General features: G+C 46.9%; 2 protein-coding genes across 10 annotated transcripts in view; both read right to left on the reverse strand.

The window, feature by feature from the left end:
- Positions 1-736, reverse strand: part of Pi3K21B (phosphatidylinositol 3-kinase regulatory subunit alpha) — a 43,667-nt gene extending 42,931 nt beyond the window's left edge. Inside the window, exon 1 of one of the 2 annotated variants that reach the window (XM_077643505.1) lies at positions 585-736. The gene's annotated coding sequence lies outside the window, so the exon portion shown is untranslated. The remainder of the gene's footprint in view (positions 1-584) is intronic. The other variant, XM_077643506.1, reaches the window with a different exon arrangement.
- An 11,539-nt stretch (positions 737-12,275) lies between these two features.
- The window catches only part of scaf6 (SR-related CTD associated factor 6), a 59,053-nt gene continuing 47,672 nt past the window's right edge, over positions 12,276-23,656 (reverse strand). For all 8 annotated transcript variants that reach the window (XM_077643494.1, XM_077643492.1, XM_077643495.1 and 5 more), the window contains exons 19-21: positions 19,124-19,327; positions 17,920-17,999; positions 12,276-12,860 (exon numbers count right to left, since the gene is read on the reverse strand). In XM_077643494.1, coding sequence (XP_077499620.1) covers positions 12,661-12,860; positions 17,920-17,999; positions 19,124-19,327 — 484 coding nt within the window. In that variant the 3' untranslated portion in view covers positions 12,276-12,660. The remainder of the gene's footprint in view (positions 12,861-17,919; positions 18,000-19,123; positions 19,328-23,656) is intronic.

Genomic DNA, 23,656 nt, shown 5'->3' on the forward strand with positions numbered 1-23,656 from the left:
GAGAACAGGTGAGAGCCCATTCTGGACCTCGAAGTGTATGAAAAGCAATGCTTCGGGAACATCCGGTGCGTATCTCTCGAAACGAAGTCCACAAAAGCTATGCACGCCAGCGGCGTTGTGTAATGGTCGCCTCCTATTAGTATTTCCAGGTCCATATATATAGCAGAATAACGCATGGAAACACCTCTGCACTTTCATCACGTGCGACGGTGCCTTCAGCAGTGTTACGAATTCGGCGCGCCGTCCTGACACCAGCTGATCACAGTTACCAGCCCAGACGACCAACCAGCGAGACACCGCTACGGTGGTCCTAACGCTGGCAAGGGGAACATCATTTCAACACTAGCGGGGACTGCCTGCTAGGCCGTACAAACCCACGCGAATCTGGTTAGCCATGCGCAACGCATCGGCGTTTGCACACCAGGCTAGCTCCAGGTTGGACGGAACACTGGCCGATACGAACGATACATCGTGCGTCCGGGATGACAGGGGTGGCTACCGGTGAATACACGTACTTGGCGCTTGCACAGTACAGCGATCCGAAAGAATCAACACGCGTAGTACGCTCCCTTCGCAATGCTCACCTCGGACATAACGGATGAGAGTTGTCCACGTACCACTCGAAGTTGGGGGGGCCTTCCCTGCGTCCTGAATGGGCTGGCTACGGTATCGAGGAAGCACGCATGCCACCATGCCACAATTATTAATCGTGCATTTTAAATTTTCGTAGAGAGGGCGCTCGGGTATATTAACTTTTGTGGCGCTCGGGGCGCCGCCTCTGATGTTCGATGCATTCGCCCTCCGCGTCAAGTCCGTTTTCATCGATAATCCGCACGGTGGGGCTAGCTTACTGCCGTTACTAAAGTCGCAGCCGTTACATAATTATGGAATAAACACGTTGCAGGACTCGCGGAGGACTGCGGGGAGGTGGCTTCCCGGTACTACGCGGCTGGGATCTAGGAGGTCTCAACAATGTGGCGAGGGCTCCTTGTCGCCGGGTGCGTCTGTTGCTAAACCGCGGTTGTTGCGACGTGCGTCTTGTCTCAATCTTTCCTCTCACATTTCTTTCAACTCTCCTACTGTCTGCACGTGGCAACTATTATGGCGCAGCTTGAGCCAGTGGGCAGGCCCGTGCGTGCACTCTCCTTTTCATTCTTCCTCCAGTCGCAACAACCACCGGAGGACTCCTATGCTGCATGCGGTTATGAAAAACGCTACCTGAACACGTCGCATACAGACTCCTACCCGCATACGAGGGCCTCCCCAATGAGACCCTGGACGCGGACATATATGCCGAGGTCTGGTTTTCTCTGGGTCGATCAGCTCCGTACCACCTCCGCGGCGGGACCGGAACGGATCAAGTGTCGAAAAAGACGCTCAGAAACCTAGATCCCAAGTCTGTCGCGGCTCTGACACCTAATGAACCTAATGAACACCTACTGGAGGGAAGGCGAGATCCCCCAGGAATGCATGGAAGCATGCACGGGTGACCATCCCCAAAACGGGAAACTCTCGATCGAGAATGTGCCGGCCATCTCCCACACGTCTTGCATCGGAAAACTCATGGAGCATGTCATCCTTAACCGATTGCAAATTTACGCGGAAGACCGCGACCTACTTCCTCCCACAATAATTGGCTTTAGGGCTAGCCTGTTCACGCAGGGCGTGATGCTCCAGCTTAAGAAGGACGTGCTGGACCCTCCACGCGGTACCGGAACGAATTAAGGCAGCTAGTGCTCGGGCTAGACCTGAACAAGGCCTTCGACAACGTCTCGCATGAGGCCATCCTCACGAACCTCTAATATAGACCTACGCTTTATTTGAACGGATGGCGGTTTAATGCTCCTATAGTATATTCTTTCAAAGGCGTATTCGCTCGTGCAACGGGTTGTGCTATTCAGTGAGTAGGTGATTACTCGTCTGAATTTCAATTATTTAGTGCAGGAAAGCTTGGAGATTATTTCGGAGTTAATACACCTCGGACACCTCGCAGGCTACCGTTAAAAATATCCCACTGACGGTAGCCACGTAATGTTTTCTGTAAATAGGCGAATACGCAGTCCTATATAGTTGCGCACTGTAGCACGGTTGTGAACGGAATTTTGATGTAGGGTTAATAGTTTGGGTTGATTAACAGCAACCAATAAAGGCATTTAAACGCTGTTTCGTGAGCAACTACAGCGCCGCATGAGTCATTCGAATGCTGCTTGTTCAGGTGACTATCATCTTGGGACAGCATATGCATGCAATAATGGCTTAATTGTACGAGAACATTGCCGTCCCTCTTGTAACCTTCATGCCTAGTGCACAGTAGCCTGGACTGCCGCAGTTAATCGCTTTTAGTCGAAGTAGCGTGCAACAGGAAAAAAAAAACTAAAATGCTGAACAGTGCCTGTAAATAGCTTGTGTATATTACTTCTCCCCCTATCCTCTCTTCCTGTCCCCTCACCTCTTTCATTTCATTTCTCCATTCTGCCTGCTATCCATTATTTCCGCTGCCCCAGCTCAGGTGCTTCAGTATCGATGGCAGATGCCGGGGCTAGCAAAAATCTTTTCCTTCCTTTTTACTATTATTTTAATAAAAAGCGCTACCAATTTACTCAGTTCTCTCTGAAGCATACACGTTGGTTCGTTTAGGAATCGCGAGCAGCATGAACAGCAGAGGCTTCAACAGCGATAACCACCCCTTTAGCGTCGAGTTCGTGAGCGACGGAGTCCAACTGCAACAAAACAAATACGTCCAGCGATGCGCACAACATGAAAGATAGACCTGCACCACGAGCAGCATGAACAGCGCAGGCTCAAACGGCAACAACCGCCCTTTTACTATATATCGAATTCGTGAGCGGAGGAGTCCATCTGTAACGACCCAAATACGGCAAGTAATACGCGCAACATAAAAGCTAGACCTATATTGCGAGCAGCATGTACAGCGGGTATCAAACAGCGAGAACCGCCTCTTTAGTATGGGGTTCGTAAGCTAAGGACTCCAACTGCGACCAAAATTCCTGCAGCAGTGCGCAAGATGCAAGGTAGACCTCCAACGCGAGCAACGTAAACATGGGTGCTCAAACAATATGAAGCGTAACTTTCGAGTCGAGCATGCGAACGAGTCTGACTGCAACCACGTAGACACGCCACGATATGCGCGCAACATCAAAGCTGCACCTGCAGAATCTAGCATAGCTGGCACGGTGGGCATAAGACAAGAAGCACAGCTTTCGTAGCTTACGAGCGAACGAGTCCGTCTACAACTATATGCCAAACAACATTTACTGCGAAGAAAGACTGCAGTCGCTCGCACTACGCACCAAATCACCCGAAAAAAAAAAAAAACACGACTGACAACTGAAGAACGGCCACTCACCTCACAAAGTGGCGGATCCAGCACATTATCGAAGTTTGCCCGGCCGATCCTGTGCATCCAAACTTTCCGGCGAACCGCTTTGCTTTTTCCGGACGGAATTACAAAAAAATCTTTTCCCACTGCCTCCTCGATTGTTGCATTCATACGCGCAACAGAAGCTCGGCATCGCCGCAACGCGTAGACGCCGTCAAAGATGGAAAAACACTTCCCGCCAAAACCGCTGCACAAAAAGAAAACGAAGCGCGACTCCTACCTCGGCAATGGCGCCGGCGTCTGCTGCGGAGCAAAAAAGCGCGCGCTAACACGTGACCACGGCGCCTCGGCCAATGGGAGGCTCGATTAACTGGCGGCGCACTAGGAAAGGAGGGAAGCCGGCGAGTTCAAAGCTTTGCGTTAATAATAATTGGTTTTGGGGGGAAAGGAAATGGCGCAGTATCTGTCTCATATATCTTAGGACACCTGAACGGCGCCGTAAGGGAAGGGATAAAGGAGGGAGTGAAAGAAGAAAGGAAGAATAGGTGCCGTAGTGGAGGGCTCCGGAATAATTTCGACCACCTGGGGATCTTTAACGTGCACTGACATCGCACAGCACACGGGCGCCTTAGCGTTCTTCCTCCATAAAAACGCAGCCGCCGCGGTCGGGTTCGAACCCGGGAACTCCGGATCAGTAGTCGAGCGCCCTAACCACTGAGCCACCGCGGCGGGGCAAAGCTTTGTGTTACTTTTGCTTCATTGAGGGGCTTTAGGCGTATGCTATTTGGTGCATCATCTGGTACTGATTCGACTGTTTAGGTTTTTTCAGTTAATTGTAATTGATCTAGTTCACACTAAATTTTGTTAATTAGCATCATCAAGCATTGCCTTTTCCTTCTGAGCATTTTGATACCATATTGAACCCTCGGTGTTGGTTTTTGAGGAAAGGAAATGATCACGTGGACAACCAAAGGGATAATGGAGGGAGTGAAAGAAGGGAAGCAAGGGGAGGTGCCGTAACTACTGGAGGTCTCCGGAATAGGTGAGACCGCAGAAACTTTATTTGCGCAAGAAGAACACCCGTAATCCTCCTGGTCCGCACGCAGGCGTCCGGGTAGGGTCAGCGTACGTCGCAGCTGGAAGACTAGCAACGGTACAGTCGCGCAGCTTATATTGCCAGGTGGGTAGCGTAGCGTTGTATATTACGGTCGGCGCTTCTGAGTATGGTCTCCCATTCCTCTGCATTATTTCTGCCATGCCCTGGGGCATATCTCCATATTATGTGTTCGAGTGTAGCGGTATGCCCGCTGAACTCGCAGACCTCCGCGATCGAATCCCTCGTGTCATCTCCTCCAGAGCGGGGATGCGAAGTTTCTAGCCTGGAATCTTCTCCAGTCAGTTAATTTCGACCACCTGGGGATCATGGGTGCCTTTTGGCGTTTCGCCTCCATCGAAATTAACGCGGCCGCCGTGGTCGGGTTCGAACCCGCGGGTACTTCGTTTGATCGCCTCCATCGAAATTAACGCGGCCGCCGTGGTCGGGTTCGAACCCGCAGATACTTCGTTCGATAGACGAGCGTCGTAACTATACACTGAGCCACCACATTTTAATAATAATAATAATTGGTTTTGGGGGAAAGGAAATGGCGCAGTACGTCTCATATATCTTTGGACACCTGAACCGCGCCGTAAGGGAAGGGATATGGAGTGAGTGAAAGAAGAAAGAGGTGCCGTAGTGGAGGGGTCCGGGATAATTTCGACCACCTGGGGATCTTTAACGTGCACTGACATCGCACAGCACACGGGCGCCTTAGCGTTTTTCCTCCATAAAAACGCAGCCGCCGCGGTCGGGTTCGAACCCGGGAACTCCGGATCAGTAGTCGATCCGGAGTTCCCGGGTTCGAACCCGACCGCGGCGGCTGCGTTTTTATGGCATTTTCCAATTTTGTCATTTCTTTAATTGACCAATTAAAAATGATTTCATAAACTCATCATCGCCTATCACTCACCAATCAATATAACCACAAATTACCATGGTACGATTACTAGAGCCTGTTTCACATGCAAGAGAAAATGCTAGATAATCCTGCCGCATCAGCGGAAAAGAACCTGTTTTGAGTCGTCGCTGCGATGAGCGGCGAAATTCCAACAAGGGCGGGGCTATAAGAAAAATAAAATGAAGAAATATATACTGCAAAACGATTTCGGACGCATTAACGTTTTTGTTTCCTCTTAAATTAACACAACTTGTATCGTCTGCTCAGCGGATATGAAGCTTGATCTACGCTAAATTTATCGCACAGCAAGTTCATAGTCGGATGAAGGGTCGACGATGAGTTCCAAGTACGAAGCATCCATGATGTGTGTCGTGAACCGCGGCGTGTGCGACTTTCGACGGCTGTTTCTCGGCCGGCGGGCTGACCGCTTTGAGTGCATGATTATATGAGCGCATGTGGGTCGGCCCGCGGCCCTCAGTCCAGGACTCCGGAGGCGTCTTCCGACCTTCTGGCGATGGTCAGCTTCGCCTAGCTCCTGATCGCCGTATTAATACACAGACGTGAAAGACGACACACTGTATGCGTGGGGAGCAATTTGAACAATTCATGCATGTACGCAAATACATTTTTCACGTGGGTCGCTCGGTCAACCGAACGAACGCGGCTTATACATAAACGCGAAGTAGCGTTCAGCATGCCTGAAATACGCACTTCCAGTTGCGTAAGCTATTTCATCTTCGGAAGGTACCCGCCGCAGTGGCTCAGTGGTTAGGGCGCTCGGCTACTGATCCGGAGTTCCCGGGTTCGAACCCGACTGCGTTTCGACGGCGCCCGTGTGCTACGCAAAGGCGCCCGTGTGCTATGCGATGTCAGTGCACGCTAAAGATCCCCAGGTGGTCGAAATTATTCCGGAGCACTCCACTACGGTCTCTCTTCTTTCACTCCCTCCTTTATCCCTTCTTTTACGGCACGCGGTTCAGGTATCCGCCGATATGCGAGACAAATACTGCGCCATTTCCTTTCCCCGAAAACCAATTCGTAAGGTATAAGGTTGCCCCGCCGCGGTGGCTCAGTGGTTAGGGCGCTCGACTACTGATCCGGAGTTCCCGGGTTCGAACCCGACCGCGGCGGCTGCGTTTTTATGGAGGAAAAACGCTAAGGCGCCCGTGTGCTGTGCGATGTCAGTGCACGTTAAAGATCCCCAGGTGGTCGAAATTATTCCGGAGCCCTCCACTACGGCACCTATTCTTCTTTCACTCCCTCCTTTATCCCTTCCCTTACGGCGCGGCTCAGGTGTCCAAAGATATACGAGACAGATACTGCGCCATTTCTTTTCCCCAAAAAACCAATTATTATTATTAAGGTATAAGGTTGCCACTGCCCTCGACGTGTCGATGCACCGCCAAAACGCTGCCGTCGTCCAGGCATACGAACAACTGACTGACTTGCGTGGCTGCGCTGTAGCCGTTCGCGGCATCAGAAAATGGCGTGATGAGTTTGAAACGCACGTCTCACGGGCAAACGACTCTTTTTATTAAGTTAGTGTGCTCCGCTAACTGTGCCGTACGTTAGTCTGTGAGAGAACTTATACCCCTGTCACACGGGACTTCTTCTCGGCCTTTGCCGTAAAGTTGTCTTATTGCACTAAAGGAGGAAAACCGAAAAGGTGCAGCGACCCTGCTACACGGCAAATCCAAAGGAGCTAGAACGCGGCCTCCGTGAATGCCAAAAGTCACCGCTGTGTGTGAAGCGGCGCTAGTAACATTATGAAATTAAAGCAGACGGTAGCACTTCAGCTAAGAGTGCATTCGTTTATGTTGGAAAAAGTAGCTATCACGATAATAAACGAGCGTTCTGACGGTGAGAAACGGATATTTTGAAACAAAGTTTTTTTTTTTTTTTCGTCGTTCTCGGTTTGACCAGGGTAGGCGCACTTTTCCGTTCGGCTCCTCGTCGTGTTCGAGAAGCGTGCTTTGTTGCTTTTGCTTGTGTCTTTGTGCACACAAACAAACTCAAAACACGCACACAACAAAGAGCAAACGAAGAAAAACAGCAAAGCGAGATGCGCAAGCACGTGTGTCGATGCGGCTGCTGAAAAGCGTTCAAGTCCTTTCTTAGCAGTGTGGATCTCCTAAGTCATAGCCTCCTCTACGGTTAAGTGCACTGTAACGCTAAATTAACCATTAAATAAGATAAATTAGATATTTTTTTACTTTTTCAAAACTAAAAATTGCGTTAATTTTTTATTCTTTGAGCTCGCTAGCTGGCGCTGCTGTCTGGGTTGCTCTAGGGAGCCTACATACCTGCAGCCGGGAGGGGGCGCGACATGTAGGCTCCCTAGGTTGCTCCTTTAAGCAACTTTAAGGCCGCTGACGGCCGCCTTTATTGCTACGGACCTTTATCGCAAAGGTTTCGACGCTTTGCCGTGTAGATGCGCGTCACGCGCCTTTGGGGCAAAGAACCTTAATTTCTAAGGCCTTACAAGTGCCCGTGTGACAGGGGTATTACCCAGTGACACTAAATGAGGCGGGGAGGTGTCGCTATTTGTAGAAGTCTCCGAGTAACACAGTGCGTCCGCTACACGGGATTGCGTTAAAAAACATCGGCAAGTCACATGCCGCGGTGGCTCAAGTTAAGGCGCTTGTCTACTGAGCCGGTGTACTCGGGTTCGAACCCGACCGCGGCGGCCGCATTCCAATAAAGGCGAAACGCCAGTGTGCTAGCTGTGCGAAGTCAGATCCCTTGGTGGTCGAAATTTAAAAAGAAAACATTACATGGCTCAGTGGTTAGAGCGCTCGGCTACTGATCCGGGGTACCCGGGTTCGAACCCGGCCGAAAAAAATTGCTGATGGCCTAGCTCTGTTAGGCCAGGATATACGTAGCGAAAGCGCGGAGACTTCTGCATCGGAAGAGTGCATTGACTAGATGCGCCTTCCTTCATGGTTAAAGCTTGAGCCGTCGTGGCGGAGTGGTATAGCGTCTCCGCCTCTAACGCCAAAGGGCCTGCTTCGATTCGAACCTTGGCACAGGTTTCTTTTATTATTCAGTGAGTGTGCGGGGGGTTTCAGTGGCTCCCATAGATGCTGCCACCGAATACGTTGGTTAGCGGTTAAGCGCAGGCTCTGTTAAGGCGCGTTTATACTCCGGCGTAACACGCGCGCTGCACGGCAAAGTCACGTCGGCCAAAACGAGACTCTCTATACTCCAACTGCGCTTGACCGCCGACGCGTTCGGCGCATTCTGACCGCACTGGCGGAGACTTGGAGCACGTCCCTATTTCGCGCCGAGGGCGCCAGCCCGGCCATACCTGTTCGGCTCTGCGGCGAGGCGCTAGTTGTGACATCATGCGCCTCCTCGAAGCACCGCCAAGGCGAAATCGCAAGTTCGTGGCCAGTAAAGCTTTCGCTTTAAAATTTGGAGGACACTTAAGCTTCGCCTTTAGAGTGAGACGCGACAGCGTGTTTCAGCGCTGCCAAGGAGTCCACGGAACGCAAACGCCCGTTTGGCGCGACACGTGGCCCGTTGGACAAGGAAAGGATGCCTGTCTCATATCACCCGAACCGGGCCGTAAGGGAAGGAAATTCGTTTTAAGGAAGGGATATGACGCCTGTCTCACAATTCTCGCTGGACAATTCTCGACTAACACCTCAGTCCACACTTTCTTTTTCCGTAGTTTTCACGAACATCCGCAGTTTTATTCCTAAGATGGAAGAAATCTCGTCTTGTTCGCTCATCCAATAGCAACATCCTTGTATTAACCGAAACCTGGCTGATTCACGAAATAAACGACAGTGAAATCCTGGCAGACTTATCGAACTTTAAGCTTCTCCGCAAGGATCGTCAGGGGTCTTGTGGCGGAGGAGTGCTCATTGGGTTTTCTAATAATTTACCATTTTCAATCGTTTCGATTTCTTCTGATCTCGAAATAATGCGGCTTTTCTGCCGTTGTCCTCCTCAGTCAGTACTTCTTGACGTTTGTTACAGGCCCCGCACAGTACCCCGGACTTCTCAGAGAAACTTAATAACTTGCTGTGTTAAATTACTGCTAAATATCAAAAGTCACATATACTTCTCTTTGGTGACTTTAATTTCCCGGATATTGACTGGAATACTAACACTATTAAAGCATCAGGCACGGCGGAAGCCAAGAATTTCATAGAAGTCTGCCCGAACTTTGGCCTTACACAAGTTATCTCGGCTCCAACAAGAATAACACAAACGAGCGCTAAGGTTTTAGACTTACTACTCGTCAGCCGTCCCGAAAGTGTTAGGTCGGTTACGATTCTTCCTGGAATAAGCGATCACGAAGTAACTCATACCAATATAGCATTAACTCCGCTTCGGAGCCATATTTCCAAAAAGACGATCTGTTTGTACGACAAGGGTGACTATACAGAGATCAATCGTGAACTGGATGCCTTCTTTGAATCTTTCCACACTTATTTCCACAGTCGTTCTATCGAAGAAAATTGAACTAAATTTAAGAACAAAATTATTGAACTGATCAGTTCATTCCTAAGTTCACCTTCCGAGAGAATTCTCAGAAGCCATGGTTCACTAAAACCCTTGAACGTCTGGAGAATCGAAAGAAGCATCTTTTTCGCGCAGCCAAAGCACAAACTAACCAGACGGCCTGGGATAAGTATCACGCTGCTGAAAAGGCATATAATTCACCTGCCCTGAATGCTAAACGTTTCTTTTTTAACAAGGACTTGCCTAAAATTCTACACACTAATCCTCAGAAATTCTGGGACATTATCAACCCAAAACACAAACGCGATGTCAGTATCGCAAATGAAGCGGGTGACGTACTTAGTCATGCCGAATGTGCTCACATGTTCAATGTTGCATTTCAATCAGTGTTCACTAATGAATCTGATGTGCCATTTCCTATGCCAAACACTTTTCTTGATGATTCCATGTCGCCTGCTGAATTGAACACTTCTAGAATCCTGTCACTAATCGATAAAATGAAACTTTCATCTTCTGCCGGTTTAGATAATATCAACGCTAAATTTCTTAAGAATACTAAACCCACCAGTTCCAGATATTTATGCTTGTTATTTCAGCAGTCACTCTCTTCTGGCCAACTTCCTCAAGACTGGAAAAATGGGAAGGTCATTCCAGTCTCCAAATCCGGTAACACAAATTCTCCATTAAATTATCGCCCCATTTCTTTAACAAGTGTACCTTGCAAGCTCGTGGAACACGTCATATTCTCCCATATCATTGCCTACTTGGATGCGAACAATTTCTTTCATCCTGCGCAGCACGGGTTCCGGAAAGGCATTTCTTGCGATACTCAACTAGCCCTCTTTATCCATGACTTGCGTGCCAACCTAGATCTTAACCTACAAACTGACGCTATATTTCTTGATTTTAAAAAAGCTTTCGACAAAGTTGCTCACAAACGCCTGTTGCACAAGTTATCTCACCTTAATATCGATCCTAATGTTGTTGAATGAATTAAAGAATTCCTAACTAACCGCACTCAGTCCGTCTTTGTAAATGAACACACTTCCAGCTTCCTTCCTGTAACATCTGGCGTCCCTCAAGGTTCTGTACTAGGTCCCCTTCTGTTTTTTAATATACATAAATGATTTGCCCTCACATGTTTCCTGTAAAATCAGCATGTTTGCTGATGATTGTGTTCTTTATCAAACAGTTAATAACACCTCTGATCAATTATCCCTCCAAAACAACCTTAACAAGATTCAGGATTGGTGCAAAATCTGGCTAATGGAACTTAACCCTCAGAAATGCAACGTACTCTCTTTTCATCGCCGCCGTAACCCGCTCATGTCCTTCTATCATATCGACTCCGTTCCCGTGCTGCCAGTAGAGTCATACAAATATTTAGGCGTAACCTTGAGCGCTGACCTCTCCTGGAAAAAGCATATAAATAACATCATTTCGTCAGCTAACAAATCCCTTGGTTTTCTAAAACGTCATCTTCGTGATGCGCCCGTGGATGTTAAGTTATTAGCTTACGAATCACCTGTGAAATCAAAATTGGAATATGCTTCACCCATTTGGCACCCACATCAAGCTTATCTGACCAACGCATTAGAACTTTTGCAAAACCGCGCCGTTAGGTTTATTCATTCTTCATACTATTATAGCACGAGTGTTACATATCTGAAATTGCTTTCAGGCATTCAGCCACTCGAGCTGCACCGCCGCACAGCCAGTCTTTTATTATTCCACAAGTTTTTTTACAGCCATCTACGAACTGCGCCCTACATGGTCCCTCCGGCACGCATACCTCACTGCACTCTCCATCAACTACAGATCAGCCGTCCACGTGCACGCACCGTCACGCAGCTTCATTTTTTTCTCGCACCGCAGCGGACTGGAATGGCCTTCCCACTGACATTGCAGCGATAACCTGTCCCGCAAACTTCGCGCGTAGAGCCTACAGCTATTTGTCATCATCGTAACGCATGATTACTTGCTATCACATAAAACGTTGTACCCACCCCTTATGTAATTAATGCCCCTAAAAAGGGGTCTTTAAAGAAATAAAATTGATTGATTGATTGATTGATTGACTGCTTCTTCTTTCTCAACAGCCCGTACCACCTTCTTTCCACAATCATAGCTCTTCTTGTCTGTGTGCGCTGCTTCCACGGTTGTCTGGAGAAGTTGGCCTTTCACAGCTCACGAGCCTGGTAGTGGAGCTATCTCTTAGAGCAGAGAAGAACTAAATCACGCTATATTGGTACCTTGGCTCCGAAAACAACACAAAGTGTGCTCTGAAGGAGGCAATTTCAGAATGTACCACTTGAGGCATTGTTTTAGCATTTTGTTAATAACGTCCATGCATTTGCATGTGTGCTGCTCTTTTTTTTTCATGTCTAAGAGGAATGTGTTTATTTGGCATTATTTTTAAATTCAAGCAAGAGATGGCACTACATAAACCAGCCAGGCATGCAAAGTCGTTTCTAAAGAGGTCTGCCCTCCAAAGATTATTTATGTCAGCCCTGCTCTGTACACAATCGCAACACAGTTCATCATTTTGCCTCAGCCACAATCCACACTGAAGAACCACCACAGAAGCAACAGTCCAGCCTCACACTTTGTGATGGGGGGGGCAAGGAGGGGGAGGTAAGAATTAAAAAGACAACACATCGAGCAACACAATAGGGGTAATAGGGATAGGGGGTAAGGGGCGTCCATCTGGATGGGAGACATGCAACAACAACAATTCGGGGCAAACTTGTCTGCCAGGTATAAAGAAATGAGAAGACGAATGTGCATGTAGGTGTAAGCGCAATAATGGCATGACTGGGAGGCAACACAGGTGCCACTGCTGCCGCTGCTTCATTTGGTGACGACGTCCTCCGTCCGTGCTTTCATTCTGTTGATGAATGCCTGACCCTTGCTTTTGCGGAAGTTTTCATATGGGTCATGTAGGCTGATGCCGACGCCTTTGTAGAGGTCTTGGCGGTCCCGGACATCACCCGGGTGGATGGGGTCTTGAATGCCCTGCTCAGCAGCCCCAAGACCGGCACCTCCCCACCCTGGAAAGAATAGTGTAGTATGATTCAGCAAAAAAAAAAAAAAAAAAAATTAATAAAAAACAATGTCCTCAAAGGGCAGCGTGAAAGACCGTTAAAGGCTTAAGTTGCATACAAATAACCATGTACAGAGAGCTGTGTGTGCTGGAAAGGGCAGAGGCAAGGAAAACAGCACCAGCTGCAGCAGTGAAGAGGGTTCTAAAGAAAGGAAAGGCCTGAAGTGCAGGGTTACAACAGCTTGTGCTTTGGTGGACGAGGAGGTCATATGGAAATGAGAAGTTCGAGTACCACTGGCACCAATGCAAAACCAAAACAAGCTGTACTGTGCAGATAAAACAGCAATTTTGCACACATGTAGTTAGCAGCGAAAACACCTGCCACCAAAAACAGACCGGATTTCCCAACCTTACCTCTATCTGAAAGATAAACTGATGATACCATGGTAGTTCAATCATCAAAGAAAATGAGAAGCACACACATTTTATTAAAGATGCCTTTGAACATTCTAGCGCTTGTCTCCTCCCACCACAGCCATGTGCAGAGCAAGATCAGGGGCAAAAGTGCATCCCATTCAGGGCATGTCCAGGACAAGAACAACAATGCAAGCACACTGTTCATGAGGGCTGTGCTTGAGCGGTCACCGAAAAGCCCTGTATGCAGTTTTGCTGTGACTGAAGTAAGACAAGGAGCCTATTTTGTTAATACAGAGTTGCGTGTTTAGGTTGGATGCTTACCCAGTCAGCCAGCACAGACAATGTAACATATAACGCTGCCACATTGACACTTCAGCAGTGCAACAGTGGAGTGCACACCAGAGATGGACAGTACTTTAACAGGACTGCCAGCGGTGGCATTGCGATTCCAAGGTGCTGCATGACTTCTTTTTAACCAGCTAAACAAGCTCAACAAACAAAATGTGCAGACACGGTAGTGGTCATAAATGCACCAAATTACACTAATGTACCACTGACTACATCACAAGCAGTCAGTACTTCGAGACAAATGAAACTCTAGCCTATATGTGCCGAAGCTTCATAAATTTTAAAAAAATATATTTTTTGAGAAACGTGGGAAGCAGACACAGTACGATTAAACTCCGGAAAAGAGCGCTTGTCTTACACTCTTCCGTCCCTCCTCAATCACTATGACCTTAACAATTTTGACTTATTTGATTGTTCATATCAGGATATCCGCAAGTTATACACAGTGATGTATAGCTCTGATATTTCCACTACTTAACACTGGTTATACTACAAACTTTGTCTCGTTTATCAAATCCATAACCGCATTGAATTGTTTCATCTGGTTGTAAGTAATTATCTGTAACAAATTGATTTCTATATTGTATTTTCCTGTACATTCAGTGTATTTATTCTACACATTTTGTAATTTGATAGCATTTCAGATATTCATTTTTCTAAGAAACTGTTTTGTATTCATTTTTGACGACTGTAAAAACTGCCTTCTGTATTACCTTAGCATTTCCTTTACTTAGTGTGTGCCCTATAGTCTGTTAAGTTTCAATTTTTGATTTATTTTACAGTAGTGCTGTTACCGCTCCGAAATTTTTCCATGGGGCTGTGGCCTAGTCAAGCTGTTCTGAAGAACAGCTTTTTGTCACAGTCCTTCTTTCTGTATCACTGACAGAATGAAAATAAAGATTGATTGATTGATATAAAATGTTATTTCACTTCAGAATTCAGAATCATCCTTTTATTCGTGAAAATATCGCCTCGTATCCTAAAATTACGATATGAGGCAATATTTTCACGAGGATGATTAGGATATGAGGCAAATGCACTATCTTTAGATGTGGCAAAGCTTCAAACATTTGACATGGATTTTAAAATCACATTTCTAATCTTGCGTGGTGGTTTTCTAATGACAATGCGCAAAAATTACTTGTGTTACTAAGGGAGAGCAAAGGCAGCCCTTCCCCCCCTACAGCTGGCACATTTTTTGTCCCCCCCTGAAGAATGGACCAAGTCGGTCCCGAAATGTTGGGCAAAAATAAAAACATCGGTTAGCATCAGTTTTCTCTCAACTAGTGTTTCAAGAACCAAACCAGGCGGACTTCCGTCAATGTTTTCGTTCAAATGGAGAAGAGGCGTCAAACCTGAAAAATGCATCCATAGGAGACTGGTGGATCTTTCTGAACACATACAACACAACCGTTGAACACAAAAAATAAAGGCCCTCTTGAACCAATGCTAGCAGGCACAACCTTTGACACAATAAACTTTCACAGTCACTGTGCAAAAAAGCGGTGTCCTACATGTAGGACGCGAGGCATATATTGGTTAAAATGAGACTAAGGACAATGCTTCAAGTGGCAGAGAGGAAAATGATGGGTTAAGAGACAGATAGGAGCGATAGGTTACAGATAGGCCGAGTACCTTCCGGTTTTAACCAAAAAACACCAATAAACATCCGCTGGTAAAAAATTTATGGAATCGGCTAAACCGGTTTCTGGCCATGCTGAGGCTGGCGGACGGTAGTTTTTCATCGAAAAGTAATCCTCCTCATTTGCCTTTCATTGAGCAGGAACGTTGAGGAGACTCAGAATAGCATCATCAATACCCTTGTTGACTAAAATATTGCTCCAATGCTTCGTTTCCTCTTTAGAAGAGTGTAATGGGCACAAGTGAGCACCTAAATGCAGGCAGCACATTTGATTCAAGGAAGTTTTTGTCATTAGTAAAAAATTTACATTAGTATACCATTTTTTTAATGTACAGAGAAGAAACCTTGGATTCGGTTAAACTCATGGGCAAAAGCAGTAGCCGTTTCGGTGGATACTACTGGATCACAGATCTCATGAGAAGCTGCCAGAAACTGCGGCATTACGTCAGTTATTATGCCTTGATCAACAAAAGAAAAACATTTCCGCAGTAAGCACCTCATGATGATTTTTCATCAACCTATCGGCGATGTTGTGAAGCTTTAGTGCCAAATTTCGCTTTTTCTCAAGAGCATCAACGCCGTGCGAGAGAGGGCGAAAGCTCGAGGCGCTTGTCTAAATCACATTATTCGCAAAAACTTTAGAGAATAGCTTTTCTATATGAGACATCAGCCTCGTCACTCGAGGTTATGAAGATGCTTCAGTTGGAGCAGGAATCTCTTATACGAAATGTGTCGTCTCATTGGTGTGAAGCTTGTTGCCCTGCTGAAGAAGTGGGATTGTGCAACTGCAGAAGGCCCCTGATGTGTGGACCGCTATATGAATATGGTAGATGAGAACTGTAGCTTGCAGCTTTTGCACACCATTCTGCAAGATGTTCAGACAAGTTGCTCAAGAACATCCAGTGGAACAACCACTAGACTTTGAAGTTCGCAGGTGATCCCTAGATCAAATTGCTGACCACTGTGGAAAACTGAGCTGCCAGAGGATTTCGCGCACTACGAAGAGACCTTCAGAATCATACTGCAGGATGACTGCAGCCCGAAGATTTGGTTTGGTCTGGTTTGGGGTTTAACATCCCAAAGCCACTCAGGTTATGAGAGACTCCACAGTGAAAGGTTCCAGAAATTTCGACCACCTGGGGTTCTTTAATGTGCACTGACATCGCACAGTACAAGGGCCTCAAGAATTTCGCCTCTATCAAAATTCGACCGCTGCGACCAGAGTCAAACCCGTGTCTTTCGGGTCAGCAGCCAGGCATCATAACAACTGAGCCACCACAGCGGTCAGTAGAAGGTCGAAACTTGCCACTATATAGGGACAGTGCTGTGGTCATCGCTCTGCTGTTTTGGAAACCATTTGTGTTGTGTGCAACCCTGTTTTGTCCAGAGCGCCTCTTAACATCTCCAGTACTAATGTTGAAAGAGCATCTTCAAAGTTGGGTGCTGTCAACAAAAGCATACTAGCATAATAGAGTCAACAAGGTCAGCAAGCCTCCTGCTATGACCAACTATGTACAGTGTGTGTACGAATAAGGTAAAAAAATTACGCTCTTTGCATTTATTCCTCCTTTTGTAAACAATTTATTTTTTTGCCGATAATCACCGCTTTTAGAGTGCACCGTACAACTAGCTGAAAAACATCCGCCAATTTTTCTGAGAAATACACATTGGAAACTCCACGCCCTAGTTGCAGACCATCCTCATGATCATCATCCGCCTGACTGCGCCCACTGCATGGCAAAGGCCTCTGCTGACTCTCTCCAAATAACCCTGTCCTGTGCCAGCTGCAGCCACCCTATCCCCACAAACTTTTGATTTTCATCAGCCCACCTAAATTTCTGCCACCCCTGCTACGCTTGCCTTCTCTTAGAATCCGTTCCATTACCCTTAAGGACCTTCAAATTACATGCCCTGCCCAAGTCAATTTCTTCCCCTTTATTTCAACTAGGATGTCATTAACCCACATTTGTTCCCTGACCCACTCTGCCATCTCTTAACGTTACACCTATCATTTTCCTTTCTACTCGCTGCATTGTCCTAACTTAAGCTGAACCCTTTTTGTTATTCTGCCCCGTAGGTTAGCACTGGTAAGATACAGCTGTTGTATACTTTTCCCTTGAGGGATATTTTCATTATCTTTTCCGGCGCATGCGCCTGTTTGCTCTCACAGGTCACATTCATCTTGGTCGCCTATAGGCTTCTGTCAGTCGCAGGTGAGCACCCGTGTTGTGTGCATCTTTCTTTGTCCCTTGTCCCGCTTTGCGCTGCACTCACATGCCATGGTAAACTGCCATTCAAGACATGAGAGAACCTGCCAAATGCACTCCACTCCATTCATATTCTACTAGTTTTTTTGCTCTCATGATTTGGATATGTAGTCACTACCATTAGACGTATTCCCTTACCATTTCCAAACACAAGTAAAAGAATTCCTTGCTGAAGCTTAGAGGAAGACTTGAAGAGATCAATTTAGGCGGGGCATTTAACACACACACAACAAATAAACAGTAGTCTGTCGTAGTGACAGAGCAGACACAAGGGAAAGGAAATGCAGTGAAGGCTGGTTCAAATAGCGACAAGCAGTATGCAAGACAGACAAAGGCTTCATTTAATTAACACTTTAATTTTCAGTACACACAACATAGGCAGTATTCCTTACCCATTTTACGCAGCAGCTGATGACCCTTGTTAGACTCGTCTAATCTTGAGTCCCTTGGGTCACCTCCATATGATGAACCACTGGGAAAGGAGGCACAATACACACCATAATTTCACAGGTGCTGCAGGTTATTCTCTCGTTATGCAAAATTCATCACACATTTCAACTCCTCAACATGGCAGATATTGTGCAAAATGCAGAAAGATGGTGGTTTTCATTTCTGCAATCTCCACCTCACAATGTCCAAATGTACATCCAGTAGTGCATACAGTAGTGTTAACGCGATAGCATTTAGGTTGTCATATTGCAAAAACCACCAGATAGCTCCCTAAAGAAATTCCATTTGGTGGAGAGTCACGATGTCATCAGCACTGCCGAATTTGAAAAATCTGAGGACTAGAATGGAGTACCGTCCATAGGATTATCATATGAGATTACACTGATCAGACCCACTCTTTCACCCTAATCTGCCAAATAATTTCACTAATTCACCTTAATACACCCAGTAATCCTTATCCACCTTATTCCAACCAATAATCCACCTTAATCTATCTTCTGGGGTGCGCCAACTTCCAAAAATTGCTATGGCATTATCTTCTTCAAGAATGTGGTGAAGAATTTCCTTCCTTGGCTTGCCTAGGCTTGGCACCCAAGCAGATTCACACCTATCCAAAGCAAGCCAAGCCAAACCAAATCTGTGCTTGTTTTTGATTGTGTCTCATGCTGTTTTCTTGTGTTGTCAGTCGCTGAGTAAGCACTCCCCTATAACAACCAACTAGCCTCCTTTAAACCATTGCAAACCAAGAGAGAGAGTGGAGAGAAGGTGAAGAAGCAGCAGATGAAGGGGGAAAGAATAAAGCAAGAGAAAGAAAATGAGAACAAGGGAAAGAACTGAATTGCATTGGCAATTAAATTAATGACTTGTTGCTCGGGAAGGGCAACCTGGGTCTCACGAGCCCCACTGGTGGCTGTGTTTGAAATAGCCCCCCGCTTGGACAGTGGCGCATCGCTTAACTGCTGAATCACTGTGCCAGAGTGGTATGAGGACTTTTCGCAATCTATGAATGCAAAGCAGAGAATGACCATTTTATGCATATATGAACATTAACCCTATCGCATCATACCCGGCAGAGCTTAATTAGGTGTCCCTCAAGTTTTTTTTTTTTTTATGACAGGCCAAGGCTAACAAGCACAGAAAACTTACAAGAAGGAAGGAGGTGTGGGGCTGCGTTCTGGAGACCGTCGCTTGGAGGGGGACTGTGAACGCGACCGTGACCTTGACCGGGAGTGCGACCTTGAGAGTGACCTTGACCGTCTGCTGCGCCTGGGTGGTGACCGGGACTCTGATCGGCTCCGGCTTCTCTTCTTTTTTCTCGACGACTCCTCGTCATGCCTCGTACTCGGAGGGCTGCAAAAGTTGTCATGCCCATATGGAGTGCTCCATGTTCCACCATGTTGTAGCTCTCCACCTTCACAAATATTGGTCAACCCTCCACCCCTACAGAAGTAGCTGAAACAGAAGCAGTGATGTGACTCCATTTATATGTTCATGCAATTTCAACTTTCTTTTTTTCACTATTTCTTGGCAGTGAAAGTTGAGGCAGCTAAGCTCAAGCCACCATCTGATTGTGTAACTACCGCAGTCACACTGCAACATCCCAGTTTTTTAATTTAAATGCACACTGCCTATTAAGGTTGCCATAGTCATGCCTACTGGTTTCTTATGAAATCCAGTAAAAGCTCGTTATTTCGAACTTTAGTAATAAGAGTTTCGAGATAATTCGAACAGTACTGCTTGGTACCGCCAAGCTCTATAGAAGTCTATGCATAAAAAAGCCCATTAATTAGAACGTGAGTCGCACACGGTCTTGTACACTAGGGTTCCTGAGTCAAGGATTAAGTGGAGTAAATGCAGCGCTGATAGCGTAGTACCCGGCAAGTGTGTCACAGTTCATGAATGCACATTTATCTCTAGCTGGGCCGGCACTGCTCTAACTACCGTATAAACGCGTGTAAGGGCCGCACTTTTTTTTCCCAGATTCGGGGGGAAAATTTCGGAGTGCGGCCCATACACGCGATTTTCGAAAAAAATTTTTTTTTTTTCAAGTGAAAGCAAACCAATCTGGAATGCGCGGCATTTATTTACCGTTCAGGCATCACTCACGGAGTCTTCAGACTCCGAGCTGGTGCTGTGTTCAGGTAAACGTTCAGCCCCCAGAAAGTTGTCTTCGGTCCCGTCTAAGCTGTTTGAAATTCCGGTCACTTTGAAACTCCGGGTTACAATGTCGGTCGACACGGAATTCCACGCGGACAAAATCCATCCAAGCACAGTCGCGAGCGGTGCCCTCTTAAGGCCGTTTCACATGATGCGATTGTTGCCGCAGCGCAGTGCGATTTCTGCCGCTGTGCGACAGAAATGCGCGTCGTTCTCGTCGCAGGGCCACTGCGACAGACTTTCAACAAGTTGGTCGCATTGTCGCAGCGTCGGTGCGGTCGCAGCGATGGCCACAGTAGTCAGCCAATAGGAGCTCAGCGACATGACAGGAAAATCTCGAAAACGTTTTATTGAGCTTAAGAATACATCACAGCTCAATATTATTATCCATGATTACGAAATCAACGCCTGCCACGATGTTTGACATTTATTGCAGCCGAAGAATTTTCGGCCACTGAAAGGCCGCACCGACGCTAGGGCGCTGGTGCCGACGGCACCGACTGAATTCATCGTTGTCATGTGAAACGGCGGCTGCGATTACCGTTGCAACGACAGTGCGACCGGGCCGTAATTTTTCGTTCCCGTCGCACCATGTGAAACAGGCTTTAAGCCGCCCTGTCGGCGTCTCGTCGTGATTGCCATTGGCCATCCATTCCGAATACTGCCTTTTAAATTCAACCTTAAAAGGCCGACCGACGCTTACATCCAGGGGTTGCAGCATGCCAGTGAGGCCGCCCGGTATCACGGCCATGTCTGTGCGGATACCGCGCAGGCATTCCTTAACCTTACCCGTCAAGTGACCGCGGAAGCTGTCCAAGACGAGGAGCGATCGTCGGGCCAGCATGGCGCCTAGGCGCTTCTCCCAAACGCTTTTTACCCAGTCGAGCACAAGCTCATCGTCCATCCAGCCCTTTTCTTGGGCGCGAACTACAATTCCCTTGGGGAAAACGCCTTTAGGAATCGTTTTTCTTTTCAGGATGACATAGGGGGGCAGCTTCTGCCCGTCCGCGGTGACGCACAGCAGGTACACCGTTGGCGCTCCGCGCCGGTTGTCCGCACGAAAACACTCTTCTTTCCTTTCAGTTCAACTGTGCAGCTCTCGGGACAGTCGAACACACGGGGGTCTGGTCGGCGTTCGCTATCTGCGAAAATATATAGTTGTGCTCACGACGCAGACCGATGACATACTTCTGAAAGCTGAGCACCTTGTCGGCGTAGTCGGGGGGCAGCCGCTGGCACAGCGTGGTCCTTCGCCGAAATGATAGGCCCTTCCTCTTCAGAAATCTTCGTACCCAGCCGGCACTAGCCTTGAAGTCCTCGTGCGGTATGCTTTCAGCACGCGCCAAGGCTTGTGCCCTCACGCGCAGCATGTCCGTTGTCAACGCGTAGCCGTTGTTCCGCACTTCCATTGAATAGCATAGCAGCTCTTCTTCTAGCTCAGGAAATTTGCATGGCTTGCCTCGGAAAGCGCGCTTTTTGGAGCTGGTATTCTTCAACGCATCCCTCTGTCCGTACCACCGTCGGACACACTTCTCGTCCACGTCAAATTTTCTGCCCGCGGCACGCTTGCCGTGTTCGAGAGCGAACTCTACTACTTTCAGTTTAAAGCCCGCCGTGTAGCTGTTGAGGTGCTTGCCCATCGTGCAACAGTGACAATGCTCGGAGGCAGTTCATGAAAAAGTGATGAACGACAGCGCACGAGAGCAACAACTATGCCGAGCGACCACGCTAACACAACTACCAAAAAACACATGCTTTGACAGCCAGAACAGAACAAAGTTAGACCTGGCGATACCGATGCCGATACGGATAGCAGAAGTACAGTAGCAGAAGCTCGCGGCAGAAGAAAAGATGATGATGATGGCCCGTGGCCTCGGGCGCCATCCATGGGCGGCACCTATTCTTGCGTGTTTCCTGGAAAGTTTGGGTGCGGCCCTTAAACGGATTTTTTTTTTTTCGAATATTTCCTTTGGGAATACGGGGTGCGGCCCTTACATGGGTGCGGCCCTTACACGCGTTTATACGGTATTCTCCCAAATAAAGATCATACCGGCACTGTACAGGCATTTTCGCCCCACAGGAAAGCTGACTGCATCTACAGTGTGAAGGGTGTTTCAGCCAAGTGTACTGAGGTGAATGAACTCACTACAAGGCGAGTGCTTTGCAGCCAATGTCAGTGAAGTTAGCCATGTGGTGCTGTAGGTAAACTAACAAATAAATAATTGGCTCTAAACGCGAGTTTCACTCATTGAAAGTGACAGTAAATTTGGCTATGTGACAGCAGTATGAAGCACTCTCAAAAACATAGCAGCTTCCTGCAATTAATTTTTTTATTCCATTGAAGTGCAAGCTACGAATTACTCACTGCCAAGACACTGCAAATGACAGCGCATGAGTGCAGTTATACTTGCGCAAAGAGTTTTGAGGGAATGAAGATTTCTTCAGCACTGTAATTATCGGACAGTGACTTCCGTCTCACGCAAAACATAATTTTGTGAATATTTGCAATACAGGTACCAGGAAAAAAAGCTCCCATATTATTCCACTGTTCGGAAAGAAGTGGATTGTCTTTGTATTCAGGCGAATATTTTTCCTCGCCAACCATGAAAGGAGAAACGACGTAGTTAAGTAGTGCTATTATAATCCATTCCACAGCCTGACATATCACATATTCTTCTTAATTTTTTCTTGTCAGAAACAATGGGCTTGCTCGGGAGAGAGCGCTAGCACTTAACTTAACAGCAACATTACTAGGCTGACAATGGCATACATTTGTCAAGTCTGATCGTCTAATATTTGCAGTGACATTTAAGTGCTCAGCATGATTTCAATCCTCAAATATTTCCCCAGTTGAAAATAATTTTCCTCACTGTTGGGGTGTGGTGGATGCACAGTAGCCTTCTAATTTAACAGCGAAAAATTAACAAATGATTTACATGAACCTGTCAAAACTGATTAATATAGCAAGAAGAAAATACTTATAAAACTCCATCATGTATCTTCACTCCAACTCTTGTGTCAGTACATGTAGGATCCCAAACGTAACTGATAGGTATAAACAATCAAACAAACTCTGGACAGGTGCACTCAATTGCATGAACAGCTGCGACCTGTTAGTTTTGATTTGAAACAGTATGTAGCACCATAGCCATTCTGTTTGAGATGCCGCATGGCAAAGAACCTGAAGTGCCGAAGACCGATGATGGATGTCATGATCCAGCATGACAACCCTCAATATGGGCAATAATTGCCTTCATTACAGTATAGCATGATATTGTTTTCATATTTCTTTCGTAAGAGGCGTAAAAGTAAACAGAAGCACGCTAAAGTCCCTGTTCTAGGAACTTTAGTGCTGGCTAGCAGACAACTTGAGCGGGCACCCACACTGTTATGAAATAAACGGGCACTATATAACTCGAGTCGACCATTTCAGATATCTAGGCGTCACTATAACTTCAAATCTAAACTGGCATACACACATCAATAACATATGCTCAAAGGCCGAAACAAAATTGTGGTTCA

Source organism: Amblyomma americanum, chromosome 11, assembly GCF_052857255.1.
Source record: "Amblyomma americanum isolate KBUSLIRL-KWMA chromosome 11, ASM5285725v1, whole genome shotgun sequence".
Lineage (NCBI taxonomy): Eukaryota > Metazoa > Arthropoda > Arachnida > Ixodida > Ixodidae > Amblyomma > Amblyomma americanum.